The 19,524-nt window shown below is 41.4% G+C and overlaps 1 protein-coding gene across 1 annotated transcript; it reads left to right on the top strand.

The window, feature by feature from the left end:
• Positions 1–680: 680 nt before the first annotated feature.
• LOC118218839 (interleukin-22-like) lies at positions 681–3,049 on the top strand. The gene is made up of 6 exons (XM_035401562.1): positions 681–694; positions 811–1,008; positions 1,385–1,453; positions 1,548–1,691; positions 1,978–2,037; positions 2,270–3,049. Exons 2-6 carry the CDS (start codon positions 865–867, stop codon positions 2,342–2,344), a joined length of 492 nt encoding a protein of 163 aa, XP_035257453.1. The 5' UTR covers positions 681–694; positions 811–864; the 3' UTR covers positions 2,345–3,049.
• Positions 3,050–19,524: the final 16,475 nt, after the last annotated feature.

The raw sequence follows: 19,524 nt of genomic DNA, 5'->3' as shown, positions 1-19,524 counted from the left end.
CCGTAAGTCAGGCAACTCAGGGAAGTACGCATTTCCAAAGACCCGCTGTTGACACTCGCTAATCGCCAAGTTAATTACCAGGGAATTCCCTGGATGGACGGGCCGGATATCGGCCTCGTTAAAACGGGCTTCTTAGCCGCTCCTAGGCAACCCAGGAAGCAGTATCTTCATGCACCGCACACAGTAGCACAGCTAAACTAGTTATTAATTACGTATAAAGCATCACTGCACAATATCATCATATCCTTGGAACACACAGCTTACGCGGTTGCATCACCGCACATATGCCAGGTGCCATTGTTCTGAGGTGTCTAAAGAGCCTTGCATTGAGTGGAATGACGTCACTTCAAATCTTCATTGACACAGCAAAGTCAATATAGGCCACCAATCTGCTGCAAAGAGTGATTGGAAATGGTTTAAACTTTCACCTCCAGAAAAGTTTCTGACCACCTTTCCTCTGCAACTGATGCTAAGCATTTTTTTTTTTTTTTTTTTAACATCATAACAATGCTTGGAGACGTTGTGACATCACATGGCAAGGGGAGGGCAAACCAGGTATAATTACAGAGGCGGACGACTTCAAAGAAAGACGAGACCACAAGTGACGTTGCCTTACAAATCTAGGCCACCTGTGGAGAATATAAATACAATCACAGATGGCTGAACACAATCAAGGAGCACACGAGCCTACCAGGTAAGAGCTGCCTCTTATTTTGAAGAAGAAACTGATCCTCTGTTGCTTTTTGAATGTGTGACAAACTCAGGGACTGATCTGATTCGAGTCGGTCTGACACCAGTTCTGTTTGCCAGGTGTTTGACCAATCGCAGACTCAGCCTTAGAGGAAAGACGCTCGCAGTTCAGACATGAAGTGGACAGTCCTGGTTGCCGTGACGGTTCTGTGCTGCCTGTGGCGGGATGCTGGCGCCGGGGTCATCAAGCAGCACCCCAAAAGCGCCCCGCTGAGGAACCCCCACACGCACCAGCGCGTCCGAGAGCTCGCCCAACACGTAAGCCCAACGCACGCGCCGCTTCCGGAGGGATACCCAGCACTGCGTCACGACAACGTTTAAAATATTTAATCCTGCCAAGCATTTACAGCACAATGGGTATTATTATCATTATCAGTGTATATTAGTGGCTTCTGAGTATGACTTAGCAGTGTTGGCGTATGATGACGCATTGGTTAGGTCAGAGTAATGTTCACTGTGTGAGCCGGACTTTAATGTGTTCAAAGCTGTGAATAGTTGTACAAAATGAGTATTCTACCTTCTCGAACCTGTTTTGTAGTTGTTCCAGTGACCTTTCGGTATGCACTTAATGTTCGTCGCTTTGGATAAAAGCATCTGTCAGATGAATGTAATGTAATGCACTGAATTTCAACAGGCCCAGAACCTGGACAACGACACAGACACCCGCCTGATGCCACCTGCCAATCACTCAGACAGTCAAACAGTACGTACAGTAGCCATGACTCTCGCCGTTTCTCACATCCTCCAGCAGTAAAAGCCAATATTTACACAAACTCTACTTCCCCACCCGACTCCAGAACCTGTACATCTGCTGCCTGCACGCCAACATCCTGGACTTCTACCTGCTGAACATCCTGACCACCCAGGAGGTGTACCCCCACCTGGCGTCAGTGCGGGCTGAGCTGCACAGGGTCAGCAGGGACCTGGAGAGGAGAGGCTGCGTGAGTACCCGCGATTCACGCGTCCGCTACGCTTCGCTGCGGTGGCTCGGCACGGCTCGGCTCGGCTGTAGACGGTGGAGGACGGTGAAAGTTCGAGCGAGAGAGTGGGCAGGGAAAAGCCGCAAAAAAAATCTTTATCGTCAGACAATAGCGGCGGCGGGCTTGGCGGCGGGAGGTGTGAAGCGTGCCGAGCCGCTGTGGCGCTTTCGGGAGATGGCTATCTCGAGGTGACAGCGACTGTGCAGCGCCGCTAACGCGCCTCTCTCTCTCTCTCTCTCCCTTCCAGTCTATCAATCACGTGAAGGACCACGAGCACAGCAAGCGCTTCAAAGAAGAGTTCTTCAAGGTAAAAAAACAAAAAAGCCTGCGTTCTGTATCATACATTCATTACTGATCACTTGGAAAAGTAAACACGTTATTTGCTCAACTCCATTTCATTGCAATCTTTTTTAAAATGATGTAATTTCATATCCTGCTAAGATTGGCTAAGTGATCTATTCTAGTGACTCAACATTAGTGTTAATTAATTTTTCTTGTAAATCAAATTGTAACTTTTTTGTAATACTTTTATCTTTCAGTTGGGGAAGAAGGGAGAGACCAAAGCGATTGGAGAGATCGATATTCTCTTCGATTACCTCTCAAGATATTGCTAATGGTAGTTTTTTTTTAAACACAGTGATGACAGGGCTTTGTAAAGCCGTACATTTTTATTTGTTAAATGATGAAAGTTTTATAATACAACAAATGTTTTATGATTAACATGCAAAGCAAAAACAAGTCAAAGTACATTATATTTATCTGTCAATTTTATATGTTCATTTGTTATTTATTACTTATTTATTCTTGATGCTCATATTTATTTGAATGTGTATTTATTTTTTTGTATTCTCATTCAATTATGTGTTCAGTCAGAATTAAGGAAACATGTATTACAGATAATTTAAATGGTGTTGAAATGGGAGGGAACAAGTTTGCATTGTAAATGATAGCAATGCCTTTCATGGAAGTTTCTGGAATGTGTAACCACAATTGTGGTACTTATTTGGTTGTTGTTTTGTTTTGAAGCAACACTTTAAAACAGTATGTCTTCACGAAGCTGTAAATGCATTGTAAAAGCATTGTTTCTGACAAACGGGAGTTACAAGTTACAGATGTCAATAGTATTGTTATACACAGCCAGCTGAGAGATATTCTAGTTTAACAGGTATTGATGTTATGACAGATGACAATTACAGAACTATAAAAGCAAGTCAACTACTGCACAATTAAAAGGACAAATGTGTGTAATCCACATCTTCAAATTCCTCAGCAGTTTGTTCAGGTTCATTTTTTTAAATTTTTTAATAAAGTATTCTTGAGCAGCACTCTGCAGAGACTGGATGTGATTTCTTGTAACTCCCATACTGCACACACGCAAGAGACCTTATTTGAAGTTGCACAAGGATGAGCAACTTCAAAAAACAAGCCACCAAACGCATCCATTTCACATGAAAAGTGCAAATATGATATCGGCCATTAGTAATAAACGTACCCGTGAGGAGCCACACGAGTGTGTATGTGAAAATTAATGTCTACCGTTGCAGCCTCCAATTTTGACTGCAGTAGATGTGTCCACGAGTCCACGCTAGAGAACATGGAATGTCAGCAGGGAGCGCAGGCTGCTGAGTTGGTTAGCACTGATATGACTCAGACAGCAAAGGCATTGTTGATGATGACAAAACTTTATTCAACAGTCATTTATGCAAATAAATTTTACATAAAGAAAAAACAAACTGTAGTTTGGCATATTAAAGAACACCTTTCCTGGTAGACTCCACTTTTACAGGAGCAGTTAAACTAGAAATGTGCTCTTATCTACACTAAGAAACTGGGTGAATGTTTAGTGACAATGTTAAATATACATACATATGGCAATGCTTCATTTATTTGGATAGTAGCATGATTATCGAAAAGTAAATAGAAAATGGATCAAAATCCTTTAATTATTATTATTATTATTATTATTATTATTATTATTATTATTATTTCAATTTTAGACCGCTGTAGCATAACGGTCAACATTACACAGCATAAAAAGTAGCCTTGCAACACAGAACATAGCATGACATGAAACACTTCCACTTCTAATGGGTCCTTGTCTTATAATAGTCTTGTTACAGCATTATCGTTATTATCATCATTACAGAATGTCACTGCCATTAAAGGTTCCACCACAAAGACATAAGAAAATAAATCAGAAGAAATGCACAGTTAGGCAATTACAGCAAACGAAGCAAATTTTTTCTGCATTATTATTTTTGCAGATTGGTACAGCTTTTCCCGCTGTATTTTAATTTGTTTTTAAGTTTAGTCATTTTAAATGATAGAAACAAAAGTAACAGTTAAAGTAATATAAAGCACATACTGGTAAAAAAAAGAAGCAACACAGAATGAAAAAAACAAGACAGAACCAATATAAAATGAAAAAAAAACTTCATAAAAAGAAGTAAGTAAAAGCATGTCTAAAATCTCTAGCCCAGTTCTCAAACTTGCACTCGTGCATTTCAAACGAGCTCATGCAAACAATTCCACAGACATGCAGTAGGTGCAGCAAATGACTCCATGACCATTTGTCTTGGACTGCCTCGCCCGAAATAGCATAACTCCCGTGCAGAAATTCCCAAGCAGGAAGTGCGATCAAAGATCAAAGTGAGTCACCCGAGAAACTCCAGCCAGCGAAAGCAACACGTGACCTGAGACACCTGAGATGGGCGCCTGGTCTCCAAAAATAGCTCCCTTAGAAGAAAAGGTGCGTGAACAAATCTTGGCTGGATGTTGTTGCGTATAGTTCTAAAAATAAACTGGGGAGGTGAGGGGGTTAAAGCAATCACTAAGCCATACATAGGCATGAGGGAAATTCCCAGACCCCCACAGGTAAATAAAACTGATAAACCAAAGGAAAGGAGGCAGGAACGGGAAAGACCAGGCTTTCAGCTCACAGGACACACAGGGACAAGTTCAGAGATAGCGGAATGTGATCGGATAGCAGACCATGCACTTCACCTGAGCAACTAGAGGCCAAGATCCTCTTTCATTGCATATGTAAAGCAGCCACACCCAGCCTTTCCTGTTCCAGCCACAAACAAATCTAAAAATATCCTCTTATCCCACAGGTAAATAACACCTGGAGCTGAACAATAAGGAGGTGAAGAAAAATGGTTATGTGAAAAAAGGACACTGATGTCTCCAAGACAAATTTGTTTTAATTGCATATCTCCTGAGAATAATAAATGAAAAAACATTTCACACATTATTATTATTATTATTATTATTATTATTATTATTATTATTATTATTATTAATAATAATAATCTCATTACTATTTGCATTATTTTTACTTTATTTAGCAGAAGTGTACATCCAGATGGAGTACAAAACAGATTTTATGAAAGATGCAGTTATTGAAACAGCTTGTTTACAGCTTGCACTTATTCAATGTTCCACAGAATTAACACAATGAAATTGAAATCCCCGACCATTTGGTTTATAAAGACCCGGACAAGGGACCCTTGCCCTAATCATCTTTTTGAGACAGAATCACAAATATGTGATTTGAATTCTCTTAAACATCCCAATGCTGACATATCAATCACTACTGGTAACTGAGAGCAGTGCGGAATTCTAGAACATCTAAAAAAAACATTCCAAAAACCTGCTCTTCAAAGTAAAGTAAAGGATAAGTAAAAGAGACCTTGAGTACAGTATTTTTTCCTGCTGTTCTTTTTTTCGCAAATGCTTCTGGGTGAAGGTGAATCTGAATTGGGCAAAGGAAGAGAATATGTACAGAAGCAGGGCACGAAAAGCAAGCTTGGTGCAGGAGCAGACTGAACGGTTTAGACAGGGGCTAGACAGACAGACAGGCAGACAGGCAGACAGATGCCAGACGGAGCCTGAAACCAGCCTCCGGTGGCCACAGCCCCTTTGAGATTGAGGTAGCGCCGTTGGGCTAGCAGGCAGTGCACTTTGCCCTGGTGCTACTCGCGGCGCGACGGTTGCTGGCGATCCAGCGATTAAAGACACTCTCACACAGCACTCGACTACCCAACGCAGGCGTTCGCGCGCGCAGGCACGCACCACGCTGGCGACTGACGCCCAGCGCTGAGCCAGCCATCGGCTTTAGGAAAATGAACCCGTCTTCCTCTGACATTCTGAGAAAAGGTCATCAAGCCTTTTTGGTGTCAACTTACATCATATGCATCTTACAGATGTGCAAACACACACAAACACACACACTTGCATTGTATTAAAAAATATTGCTAACATTAATACACAAGCCTGCAGTACATTCAAAATGTATGTACTTCTTTCCACAGAAATGCACGACAGCAAAATTCTCAATGTTAAACCATTTCTGTCAGTCTGTACAGGTTCAATAGTGACCATATGCACTCAAGTTAAAAGTGTGAGAAGTAATTTTACACTGAACATTTTCTGTGAAAGTTTTGCAAAAAAATAAAATAAAAATAAATAAACCTCAAAAACATTACATTTAGTAACATACAGCTTCATTTTAAAAAAGATCTTACACTGCACTGCTGGTTGTGCCGAGCTGAACATGTCAGGCTTGCACTTGCTCAGATGAAATGTCCTGCTCACAGCCGCACAATACCAGAGGATGAGTAAGCGCATGCATTAACATCATGAGAGAGCCGCTTAAGAGAGATTAAATGCGATTAAACACGAGCGCTCAGATCCATATTTTACACATGCAGTCCTCCACTATTTTTGCCCTCCGTTTCCCAGACTTCTAAATAAGTCTCACCACTGCAACCGCACAGAGAGTTTCATACGCAGAATATTCTAGGTCCGTTCGAGGGGGAAGGAGGTCTACTTCTGGATTGCATGCCCACACCTGATCTTAATTATTTGATTAGCCTAATCTCTTATATGAACGCACATTTAAGCTACATTTCTTGTCAAGCTTATGAAAGACAGCTTTGAGCGTGTCAGTGTCCCCCTGGCACAAAGCGAGGTCCATATATGGTTTTGTCAAGACCGGTGTGGACAAACTTGACTGGCATGCACAGAGCCCTGACCTCACTCACATCCAACACCTTTCGGGATCAATTGGAAAGCCAACTGCAAACCAGGCTAATCGCCCAATCAGTGCCCGGCCTCACTAATGCTCTTCTGGCTGAATGGAAGCAAATCCCTCCAACATCTAGTATAAAGCCTTCCCAGAAGAGTGGAGGTTGTTATAGCAGCAAAGAATGGACCAACTCCATATTAATGGCCATAATTTTGGACGAGAGGTTAGAAATCAGGTGTGCACATACTTTTGGCCATGCAGTGTATTTTAATGCAGTATAATCTATGCGTGAACTGGCCCTGGGTGGACAGATCCACAGCTTAGCTTAACCAAGCCAGGGTAACTAATGGAAACGAACAAATAAACAAAAACCTGCTGACACACTTGCTCTGCAGGAATAGAACCCCTCACCCACAGGGTGTCTATTCAATATGCTAAATAAACAATTAATTCAACTAATTTAATAACTCTGAGAAGCAAATGAGGAAATGTTTCTGCACTGTTCTGAGGCACTTCAGTTTTTAAACCGCTTACGAGAGCATCAGCGAGAGTGAACTAACACACCACTCTTCAGTATAAGCCCAGCGTCTAGGACACCTGCATCAGATTTAGCATCCGTAACCTCGGTGATGCCCATCTCAGCGCTCGTCTTCATCCTGGATTCTGATTATTATCGCGCGTTGACAGCAGCCATGTTTTTGAGCAGAGAGTGCAAACAGTGCCATTCTGACCACGCTGACTCATTCTTTTATAAGAACAAGGGAAGTTCTGGTCGCGACAGTGGCTTCGAGCCAACAGAGAGCGACGGAACTTATGCTTCTGATGAAGCTATCTGGGTCAGACCAAGTCTTATGTTGAATCACATGAGGCGCTGACCTGGTTTGAATGGGTTGCAGAGAGAACAGGAAAGTTAGTCTTCCCACTCAAGGTATCCAAGAGCACCATAGTTTGAACAGGGGGGGTGTGGGGGTGAGTGAGCACCCCCCGCCCCCTTCCCCATAAGCATCAGAAATCAATAGAAGGGTGGGTGTTAATACTGAACACCTTCCCTTCCTCCAGACCGTGGAGCCCATCAGTGCACTAGAAGACCACCTGAACAGGATGAGCCACCCAACAGCCTTCTAAAAACGGCTCGTCCCCCCCCAGACTCTCCATTCACTTTGGCTCATTAATATTGGCTAAAAATGAGCGGGGGAATTAGTAGCAGCATCTGACTAGTCTAGGTAGACTATCCCACACATTGGTATATAACCGACAGATATATTAAATGCTAACAACTCTTACAATACCAAACACATTAATTAGGGAATTTCACGTTTATGAACGACTGCACCTTTAAAAAATCGTATACCTATCAATATTCCTATGTTTTTTAAATAAGTGACCCCCCCCCTCCAGATGTGTAATAAGAGGCCTATAGCTGGCTAATACAGTCAGGAATATGTCATGACACTTCTCCAGTTGAGGGAACATCGTTCATCTTTCTACTGTTTTTGGCAGGGCAAACGTTGATCATTTTATAAATTACAGACATTTCCACATGTAGTGCGTGCGTACACATGCGTGTTTAATGAGCTGACTGTGCAGGGAGCAGGTAACCTAGTTATCTAAGTAGCCAAACCACACATAGCCTACAGTATAAACATGACCACAATGCAAATTAAGAAAAAAAAAAGTATTCCGGCAAGCACATTTTCACTATTTTCTCTCTTATGTGGCGACTTTCTTATATGTCAGTAGTTAAATTTTGTATTTTTTTTGCTGATCGACACGCGTGAGGGAATTTTCTAAACAGGCACGATGGGGCCTATAAAATGGAGTTGGGTTGGGAAGGCAGCCTCCAGTACGCTGCCGAACAGCAGGTAGACCTACAGACGACCGCTCGAATCCCCGAAGACCGCGGCATCGAAATGAGACGCACTCTCGCGCTTTGGGCCGCCCTGCTGGCGGTGCTGCTCGGTCGCCTGGCGACCGGGGACCCACGGGGCCGCAGGGGCGAGGGGCCCCGGGAATGCCTGCGGCAGGAGGTCCGAGCCAAGCTGCTGGAGGAGCTGGAGAGGATGACCGACGGCATGGCCCAGTCCTTACCGGTGAGTACAGACCAGGCCTGCCACAGAAGGAGCCGGCGCAGCCAAACACGCCATTATTAATAACGAGCAATGTCTGCTTCTGCTGCAGAGGGATGACATCAGACATCGGAAACTTCTCCCAAAGTTCGCCAAGTCCATGGAGGTGAGAATCATTTTAAGAGATGTTTTAAAAAATAAGTACAGATATATATGCATAGATCTACCTACAAATACTAATGCTTTGGGAACGAGATCCTTCGTAATTCTTAGATATCTGTGACATTGAAAGTAATGTCAAAACACACCAATTGTAAGAATTCAAATCGTACATTTATTGGATCACTGTAGGCTTACTCTCATTCTCATTCTGCAGGCAACTCTCATTTTGTAGCTCTGAGCATTAATTTGAACTAAGAACCAATTATCACATAAGCAGCAAGCAGGCTCTCAGTTTAACATTTACTTTCTACATTGAGAGTTCGTCTTTTTCCGAGACCTGCTTTCTTTCTGACCTGTGTTTTTAGTTAGTGCTGCCCTTTCTTTAAATAAAACACATTAACTTTCCTCCACTGGACTCGTGCAATAGTGTTACATGTCCCTCGTTTATTTGTGACAGTGTTTCTCGGCTGACATTTCAACTAGTAACTCTGAGGTATACACACGCACGCACACACACACACACACGCACACACACACACACACACAGATTGAGATACAGATAACAAGATGTACTTCCTTTGCAGAAACCAAGTGGAATCTCAGTTTTAAAAGAGATTCTGAAGTTCTACAGCGAAGAGGTGTTCAGCAAGAAATCACTTAAAGTTGACATAAACATTAATGTCATACAGCTGTTAGTCGCATCGTTGGAGACCGATGTCGAAAATTGCGTGAGTTTTCATTTGTGTTGCCCTAATTAAAAAATAAAATTAAAAAATGTCAATATCCCGATTGGCCCTATCCAAGGCCAAGCAAACACAGAAGTTCACCTTAACAAGTGCTTTGAAAATGGTTATCTTATTCATCATCCTAAATCATTATGCTATGACACTATCACTCTGGATTCCTTCACGTAATTTTAATGTATACATACACATTTTCAATGCACACTTATAATCTGCAACCAGAAAAGTAAGCACCACACATTAAACACTATTATACTACATTCGCTTATTAAAAAGGAATGTGGGATCCCTAACAGTTTAAATTAAAGCGACGTTAAGGCTTAGCCTGTTGCACCCTAAAGTCCCACGAAATTATGAGAAATGTTCAGTCTCTGTGCTCAGTCCTTAGCTCACAGTGCGAGTTAAATCTCTTGCTTTTCCCCCACTGCAGTTGGCATGGCATCACAGTGCACTGGACCCCACGGAGCGGAGTGAGATCCAAGCCATGAGAAGGACCTTCACTCAGGTAACCGCGGCGACAGCTTGCACAAACCCAAACCCTGCGCCGCAGAAGCTCGTTTTTCATCCCACAGCCTCCACGCCTGACTGCGCACCGATTAGCCTTTAGCTCGACAGTAGTGCGGCTCCACTGTCAGGGGGAGCGCTTCTGAGAGAAACGGCTACTACTAGTGTCGCAGTGACAGAGGTGTCACGACACACACGGGCGTGTGCTGAAAGCCAAATTCACCCCCGCCCCCCCTCCCATTTTTACCCCCTGCAGCTCAAGGGTCCGGGAGTGTACAAGGCCGTGGGAGAGTTCAAGACGGTGCTGGACTGGATCCAGTCCTACACCCACAAGGCCGGGAAAGGCAAGCCCGGAATGGAGAGAGCGTAGCGCGCTCAGGGGGCCAGAGACGGGCGACGCTGGCGGTTTCACACAGCGGCGGTGTTCACAGGGAGAGCAAACCCTGGGACTACACCCCACAGCAGTGTACATATCAAATGAAAGAAAGTCTGATCTGTGCTTTTTTTTTTTGGCTGATTTAACATGGGGCTTTGGAAATGTACACGACACACATTTAATTCCAGCATTTGAATAAAATAATATGATCTTAAATTAAAATGCTGCTTGTTTGGAGTGTCTTCCGTGAAGAAAACCACAAAATGTTTTATCCTTTACTCAAGAAAAACACTTCCGGAACAGTTATATTATAATTCATGAAAAGAGAAATAAATAAAAAAAGATAACACTGAGAAAATATTCAGCACAAGCCCTAAAGAATAACCTGACCCCATTAGCCATCCTAAGTCAGCACAAACTGAACCGGGAAGCTGTCTGACTGAACATGCACATTGAATGGATTCAAATGCTTTGAATGTAGCATGTTGAAGCATACTAACGCAAATAAATTGATGATGCAGATATTTAATGCAAATAAATGTACTCACACACCGACAGCCTAATCAGTGTGATGGCACAGGTTTACAGGTTTTAGACCATTAAATGAATCCTTTGAATTTATTATTGGTCTGAAAGTGGTTTCACACTGCTACCTTTCCTAAAGACAATGACAAAAGAACCTTTTAAGCATTGAAACATCCGTGGTTTGTTGGTGCCACCTTCAGGTTTCAAAAGAGAAAAGCACTACAAAAAGTTTGTTAATAATAAACATCCGGCTTCACTCTGGATTTGTAAAGCAGTTAAAATGTCAAAATGTACATATTTTTCAACAGTCTGTAACAGGACACACCAATCAATGCAATTAAATATGCCTGCAGCTGCTAAATCATTAAAGAAAATCTTTGAAACAGTTCAATACACACGTAAGCTTTTAAATGAGTTATAAAGTAATAAATTGCTTTCTTTTTTACCACAATGTGTCCATTGCGTTTCTATGCATAAATTCACACAAATTGACAAGTGCACAGCTTTACAATTTGGGACCAAAACTGAATGCTTAAGCTGTGCTGTTTTTCTCTTTTAAAACCTAAAGGTGGCACCAATACGCCACAGAAGTTTTTGAGTCTGCAAGCGTCTTCTTTGTCTATCTTTTACTTCAGGGCAGCTTCAATTCAACCCTAATTTGTCACACCTGATTCTACTAATTTGCGGCTTGATGAGATTTCAGGCTGTTGATTGAGGTGGGGCTTTGTTAGAGTTGGAGTGAAAACCTGCAGGACGGTACATCTCCAGGAACACGGTTAGGCAGCCCTGTTTTACTCTCTGTTAACTTCTACACAAGGAATCCTCAAAACTTTTGCTCCACAATAGATGCTTGTTACACCTGTATTGTGGCAAAGAGCTCAAAGTTGCTATGTTAAGATTATAACAGTTTTGGGTTTAGCTCAAGACATGGTATTCTGGGAATTGCAACTTTTGGAATATGCTACAAAACCATGAAAACTGCATGATCAATAAATAAATAAATAAAACACTCAGGGAAAACTGAAATATAAAATCTGTAAGGCTATTTTTGGACCATCGTTTATTGGAAGTTTTATTTGTAATCTGGTATTGTTTTTGTGCACTTGCATGCACCTCTGTAGCTGACTGTTTAGTGGCACGCTGATTTAGGTTGTGGCCCTTGAACCAAAAAAAATGTCAAGCTTTTGAATCCAGTTAGTGCATGTAAAATCTTCCAAAATAGTCTTTTGTAAAACCATTAAATCCTATTATTTTCACTGAATGTGTCCATAAATGTTTTTATACACGTTCAAAAATATTTTAAGAACTCACAAAGGATGCTCCTTAGTAAAAAGCTGCCATGTTGTTTAAATGAAACACAAAAAGGTGGCAGCAGTGCACCACAAATGTTTCAGTTTTTAGAAGTTTAGTCTTTGACTAATATCTTGACAAGTATCCACAAGTGTTTAGATCTGAAATCAGCAGCCAATAAAGCTGGACAGTGGCAAACAACCCAGAACAGCTGCGTTTATTGGGTTTATTGGGACTGGCAAGTTTTTTTCAAATGTTCTGTAAAGCCACAAAGTATTCAAGCTATTATTCTGTATTATAAATTATACATGTTCACTTGGGTAATTTAGGAACATAACTTAATTTATTATTATTTTTTTTTACTAAATTGTGGTTTACAAACCCATTCCCAGCAGGAATCGTGACGGTGTTGCAAATTAGCTTGCGGCCTTGAAACCAAAAGAAAAACTTGTAAAATCCTGTCGATGCTGATGGTTGCTTTAAAATTCCCTGGATATTCTAAAAGCCTTAATGTAGCAATGGCTAACAATACCTTTAAAAAATCTTTAACATTGAGGAAAAAATGCACTCTTTTAGGTGTTGTGCATCATGTATACTAGCAATGATGAAAAGTTAACATACAGTACATCAGTATGACTTAATTAAGAGAAGGGGTTTAATGTGGCTCATTGAGCTAAGTTCTTACTACAGTAAAAAGATTAAGTGTAATAAAAATTGGGAAACATTTTTTATAAATCTAGAGCTCCCATTATGTGTTTTGGGGCCATTTTTACAACTGTATTAACGTGCCAGGCAAGGCGCATGCCACTGAAATAATAACTGAAGTCTATACTCACTTTTCTCCTAATTATACCCTGCATGCTTTGTGTTTTTTTGGAAAAAACATTAATTTAAATTTAAGTCAAATTTAAATGAATTACTGAAGAGGTTCAAATGCTCACAGATGTTCTTTAAAGCCTGTGCCCCACCACAATGACAGACTGTCTTACTATGTCAATAGCACATATCTGGGTTTAAACATAATGATTATCAAGATAATGATACACAGTACAATAAGTGCTGGATTGGGGTACATGTAACATGAACGTGGCACAGAAGGTACATGTGTAGCATGAAAGAGGGGGACTTAAGTGATAAAAATGATCCCAGATTGGTCATATTCCAGATAAATCAATGAAATGTAGTATATCGAAGCTGAAACACTGAAATGATGTATCATCAGAGCCATAATAGTAGCACGTACACAATATATAAAATATACTGAAAGGCAGAAATATGGTAATAGTAAAATATATGATAAAATGATATGGTAAAAGATGAGAAGTTCAAACTGTCAGGGTAAACAGAGACACGGGTATCACCAGTGTAACGCCATCCATTTTCTCCAGCTCAGCCTTGATCACTGAAGGCATGGCAGTCTTTAACACATTCAGTCTGCTCTAACTTCACAACTGCCACTGCTGAGATTTTGCCCTTGATAGCAGTGACTGGCAGGAAACGAAGAGCATCGTTAGGATTCCCACAGCGGTGGTACGCTTTCATTCGTACCCATAAGCCACTGCTGCAAGCCACATTCTGCATCATGGAACAGGCCGGTACGCCAAGTCATGCGCAGTCACAGAAGGCTGAGTAATATCAGAGCGGGAAGCTGAAAAGTCTTTGACACCCGCACTCGCCAAATTTCAATCATGGGCAAAATATATCGATTGGGACTGGACACTGCGCGGCACAGCAACCTGCAGAGAACTGACCACCTAACAGCTGCATGTCTTAGTCATACGCATTTTATGAATGTGATTAAGACTAAAAGAGTGTGCAGTCTTAAGGAATCTGTGGTATAGGTACTTATGCATGATACATGTCTATGCATATTTACATAAATATGAGAGTAGCCTCACATGCTCACAAAGTATATGTGAGTGTGCCAATAAAAATGTTTAAATGATCAATTTAGTTGCATTTTTAAAATTATTGAACGCACTAAGTTTATTATTTCCCCTAGACTGTTTTAGTCCCACTTTTCATTAAATGGCCACAGTGACTAATTACTGTGTTACTGTACACTGTTACTTTGCATTGTACTCAAAACCTTTTAAATCAGTGTTTGACAGTTTCCCACACTGAGCCACAACTGTCAGTTGACTTATTATCCCTTTCTCCCTATCACAATATGAATTTCAAAAGTTCAAAGTCCTATGTAACAATTTGTATGTACACTGTAGTTAAACTTTGCTGACCTCTGCAGCAGTTAGTGTGCTCACACTGATATTCAGGCTATTTACAGTAAAGTGGGACTTTTCCTTCTCATTGTTTCCCACCTACCGTGGTTATATTTTTACAAATGACCAATTTAAATGGTATTCACCAGGTATTTCCATACTTGCTCAAAAGTACAAGAACAGCCAGCCAACACAATGTGGACCTAAACTTGCAACCTTCCAGCATGTCCAATGAATTCATACAATAATTTATTTTGTCATGAACATAGCTTATATCTAATATCAGTCACCAAGGGTAAATGTAGGGATTCATTTACAGCGCCGTGGAGCAGTTTTTTCCCCTTCTTGATTTCCTCTATTATTGCATATGTCACAATGGTTTCAGATTTTTAGGCAAAATATCAGACAAAGTACACACAAACTGCATTTTAAAAATGATTCTTTCATTTATTTCATGAAAAAAGTTATCAATCACCCACTTATGTGAAAAAGTAGCTTCCCTCTTAGGCTTAACTGGATACACAACCTTTAGCAGCAAAAACCGCAACCAAGCACTTTTGATATCAGTCTTTCGCCTAGCTGTGGAGGAATTTTCGCCCAGTCTTCTTTGCAGAACTGCTTGAATTCAGACAACTTGGTAGGTTTTCAAGCATGAAGTGCTCGCGTCAGGTCTTGCCACAGCACCTCTACTGGGTTCAGGTCAGGACACTGACTAGGCCACTACAAAACTTTAGTTTCATTTCAGCCATTCGGATGCAGACTTGCTTTTGTGTTGTGGATCATTGTCCTTGTCATTTGCTGGTTTGGTGGAGTCCCAGAGCCTTAGAAATGGCTTTGTAACCCTTTCCAGAGTGATACATTTCAACAACTTTTTTCTCATCTCATCTGGAATTTCCTGTGATTGTGTAACAGTGTGCTTGGAGAAACTTTGTGGTGACTACTTCACTCTGATTGTAAGGTTCAATATGAGTGAGGTTTAGACTCAACAGGGCTGGCTGCAATCAAGCCTGGCTGTATTCTATCAGCTGAATATAATTATCAAATAAATAAGGTAAAGGTTGATTGAGTAACTATGCAATTACTTTTTGATATGGGTGATTGATAACTTTTTTCCATTAAGCAAATGAAATGATAATTTTTAAAAAGTGTTTTTGTTTTGACTCGGTTTGCCTTTGTCTAATATTACATTTTGTCTAAAGATGTGAAACCATTCGGTGAGACAAATGTGTAATAACAGAGGAATTCGGGAAGCAGGAACACGCTTTTTCACAGCACCGCAGCGGCTTGAGTCGCTACCTAGGAACCGCGTGCTTGTGAAGCAATGCTGGCAGCGCCCGCTGTAAATATGCTGGCAGCGCCCGCTGTAAGTGCCCGTTTCACCTGCCACGCGCAGTGGAACAGCAGACCGTACCAACCGTATTCCGAGTGTTCACTCTCAACAAAACATCTCGCAAATGTTTTCAGCAAAAAGGTGGCCGAGGCCCAGATGTATTAAGAATCTTTAGGGGGCAATCACACAGAACGGAAGACCGTCCGTGTTTATTATACTGTCATCTGCATGTGGGACGGATGAAATGCGATTGAAGTGGGGGGGGGGGCTGGGTGTTCCAACGTAACACTGTAAATCCGGGACGTGAGTAAGCAAATGCTCATTTACTATTTACAGCATGGTTCCATATGGCTTAAATCACATGGGGGAAAAAAAGAAACGTTATTCAACTTTAAATCTAAAATGACAGCACTGACAAACTATAGAAATTAACAGACCGTTTATTCATCTAAAAAAAATACCAATAAGAACAACAAATAGTTCCAAAAGATCAAAACTCCATCCCATAATATCCTGTGTTCCCTGCGTAATTTCTCATAGTTTCTGATTTCTCCTAAATGAGACGCAGATAAGAAAGCGGTAGTGATCCTGAAAGTACATGCAACGGTCGGGTTTCTCGTGCAGTATTAGGTGAGATCCACCTGTGAGTCACTCTCTCCTGCCTCACACGACGGAGAGACACTCACTACATCTGGGCCTTTCATTCCACCTTAAAACCTGGCACGAAAAACTTTTTACCCGGGGTTAGAACTTCGATCGATACACAAAAGTTAGAAAATCGGAACAGGAAAGTCTGCTTTGTGTGTCTTCTCTGTGTCGTTCGAGCTGTGGCCGACCAAAGTTTTAAAAACCTACGAGAAAGTGAAACAAAGACAAGGTTTCCAAAGAAGGTAATCAAAATTAATAAACAAAAAAAATAGGCAAACCCTTGAGTACTGAAGAAATAAATTTACTGGGCTCAAACCGCACAAAGTCAATAAGGAGAAGCAAAAAAAGGCTAACTGCACTGCTGTATACATGTCTGAGGAAGAGAATTTGGTCCCGAAACGCTTCCTGGTGTCAGCACATATACAGCAGTGCACTTTTTTTGCTTCTCCTTATTGACTTTCTCATAGGTTTTTAAAACTTTGGTTGGCCGCAGCTGGAAAGACACAGAGGAGAGACACGAAGGAGACTTTCCTCTTCCTATTTTCTAACTTTGGTTGGAAATTATCACCCAAACGAATGCAGACAGACAAGTAGGAAGTTGGAATCTCTAAAGTGGGGTGTTGTAAATGCTGCAGTGAGATCTGAGACTGAAGCTAGTGTAATGGGTGTGGACCTGGTAGAAACACTGGCATCAGAAAAGCCCTAAGAAAAAAAAAAAAAAAAAAAAAAAAAAAAAAAAAAAACCCTCTAATGACTGGCACCTGCACAGCAAACTTCCCCAAAGACCCCCTTTATCTCACATTTGCCTTACTTTACCTTACATTCAAATGTTAACATCAAGTTTAAAATGTATTTATTGAGTCCCCTTACCAAATCACCGCATACCTGTCAAATCACATACACCACCTCTGTTATTACTAATTTAGAAAACTACAGTCAACGCCAGTGATTCTCCTCTATATACAATTTATAAGGAGTGAAATGTGACAGCAACTTTCTATGTTCAACTAAAAAATATACTGTATGGTTGTTGAGGCATGTTGCAACTCAGTAAATAAACTTTCCCTCTCTCTTCCCACATATGAATGTTTGACTGTCAGCTTTCTCTACTGATCTGCAGTTCCCATAGTTAATGAAGAACTGAACAATGCAATGCAAAAAAAAAAAAAAAAAAAAAGAAAAAGGAAAAAATCTGTGCAGCTATCTTGGAATTTACACTTAATTACATAATTCTCCAGATTGTCGAGTATCACGTACACCTTGAAAACTGTGTTGAAACTGAGGCACTCTAGAGAGGGCTCTGCTCTGGTGAGCAGCGTCTGGTGGAAAGCTGAAAATGTGCAAGAGAAAAGATGACTAAGCGGTGAGACGGTGATGACTGTGTAGGAAACCTCAGAGACAGAGAAGGGCAATGCTGCAGGCTGCACTGTACGAGCTAATGGAAGCACTGCATGCGCTAATGCAGGCACTGTACGAGCTAATGGAAGCACTGCATACGCTAATGCAGGCACTGCGCATGCTAATGGATGCACTGCATACGCTAATGCAGGCACTGCGCATGCTAATGGATGCACTGCATACGCTAATGCAGGCACTGTACGAGCTAATGGAAGCACTGCATGCGCTAATGCAGGCACTGCGCATGCTAATGGATGCACTGCATACGCTAATGCAGGCACTGTGTATGCTAATGGAAGCACTGCATACGCTAATGCAGGCACTGTACGAGCTAATGGATGCACTGCATACGCTAATGCAGGCACTGTGTATGCTAATGGAAGCACTGCATACGCTAATGCAGGGACTGTATGCTAATGGATGCACTGCATATGCTAATGCAGGCACTGTGTATGCTAATGGGTGCACTGCACATGCTAATGAAGGCACTGTACGAGCTAATGGATGCACTGCATATGCTAATGCAGGCACTGTGTATGCTAATGGATGCACTGCATACGCTAATGCAGGGACTGTGTATGCTAATGGATGCACTGCATACGCTAATGCAGGGACTGTGTATGCTAATGGATGCACTGCATACGCTAATGCAGGGACTGTGTATGCTAATGGATGCACTGCATACGCTAATGCAGGCACTGTGTATGCTAATGGATGCACTGCATATGCTAATGCAGGCACTGTACGAGCTAATGGAAGCACTGCATACGCTAATGCAGGCACTGTGTATGCTAATGGATGCACTGCATACGCTAATGCAGGCACTGCGCATGCTAATGGATGCACTGCATATGCTAATGCAGGCACTGTACGAGCTAATGGAAGCACTGCATACGCTAATGCAGGCACTGTGTATGCTAATGGATGCACTGCATATGCTAATGCAGGCACTGTACGAGCTAATGGATGCACTGCATATGCTAATGCAGGCACTGTGTATGCTAATGGACGCACTGCATAGGCTGATGGATGGATGCACTGCATGTGTAAATGGGTGCACTGCATGGGCATGCTCTCTGCACCTTAAACTTACTGTCGAGATGGTAAAGTATACGCAAATATGCAAATGTACCCATGCACTAATTACCATGGATTTTTACACTTTCTGTCAATACTTTGACTTCTTCCTGCAATGTCTGACCAAAATATCAAAGACTGTGTGATGATTTATAATTTTTAAATCATCAGTTCTGTTAATTGTTCCGGTTTAAAAAAACAAAACATTTTGATGCCAAAGTGTATTATTTGCAACGGATATTTCACAAATTTTTTATACTGCATAGAAGGCTTATTTTGCCAGGGCATTGCAGAAATCTAGTTGGAGAGAGAAAAGTATTCATTCAAAGAAAATGAGATTAGAAATTGTGAAAAAAATACAAAAAGACAAAAAGAAAAAAAAACCCATATCTCTCTGTGCTAAGTTTGTTTCCAAAAAATCTCAACA

This window comes from Anguilla anguilla, chromosome 19 (assembly GCF_013347855.1).
Source record: "Anguilla anguilla isolate fAngAng1 chromosome 19, fAngAng1.pri, whole genome shotgun sequence".
Lineage (NCBI taxonomy): Eukaryota > Metazoa > Chordata > Actinopteri > Anguilliformes > Anguillidae > Anguilla > Anguilla anguilla.
This window is presented reverse-complemented; position numbering and strand designations above follow the sequence as displayed.

Coding starts and splice junctions, on each gene's coding strand:
- LOC118218839 (XM_035401562.1), top strand. CDS start 865: ATGAAGTGGACAGTCCTGGTTGCCGTGACGGTTCTGTGCTGCCTGTGG. Junction 1,009..1,384: donor TCCGAGAGCTCGCCCAACAC/GTAAGCCCAACG, acceptor GAATTTCAACAG/GCCCAGAACCTGGACAACGA. Junction 1,692..1,977: donor ACCTGGAGAGGAGAGGCTGC/GTGAGTACCCGC, acceptor TCTCCCTTCCAG/TCTATCAATCACGTGAAGGA.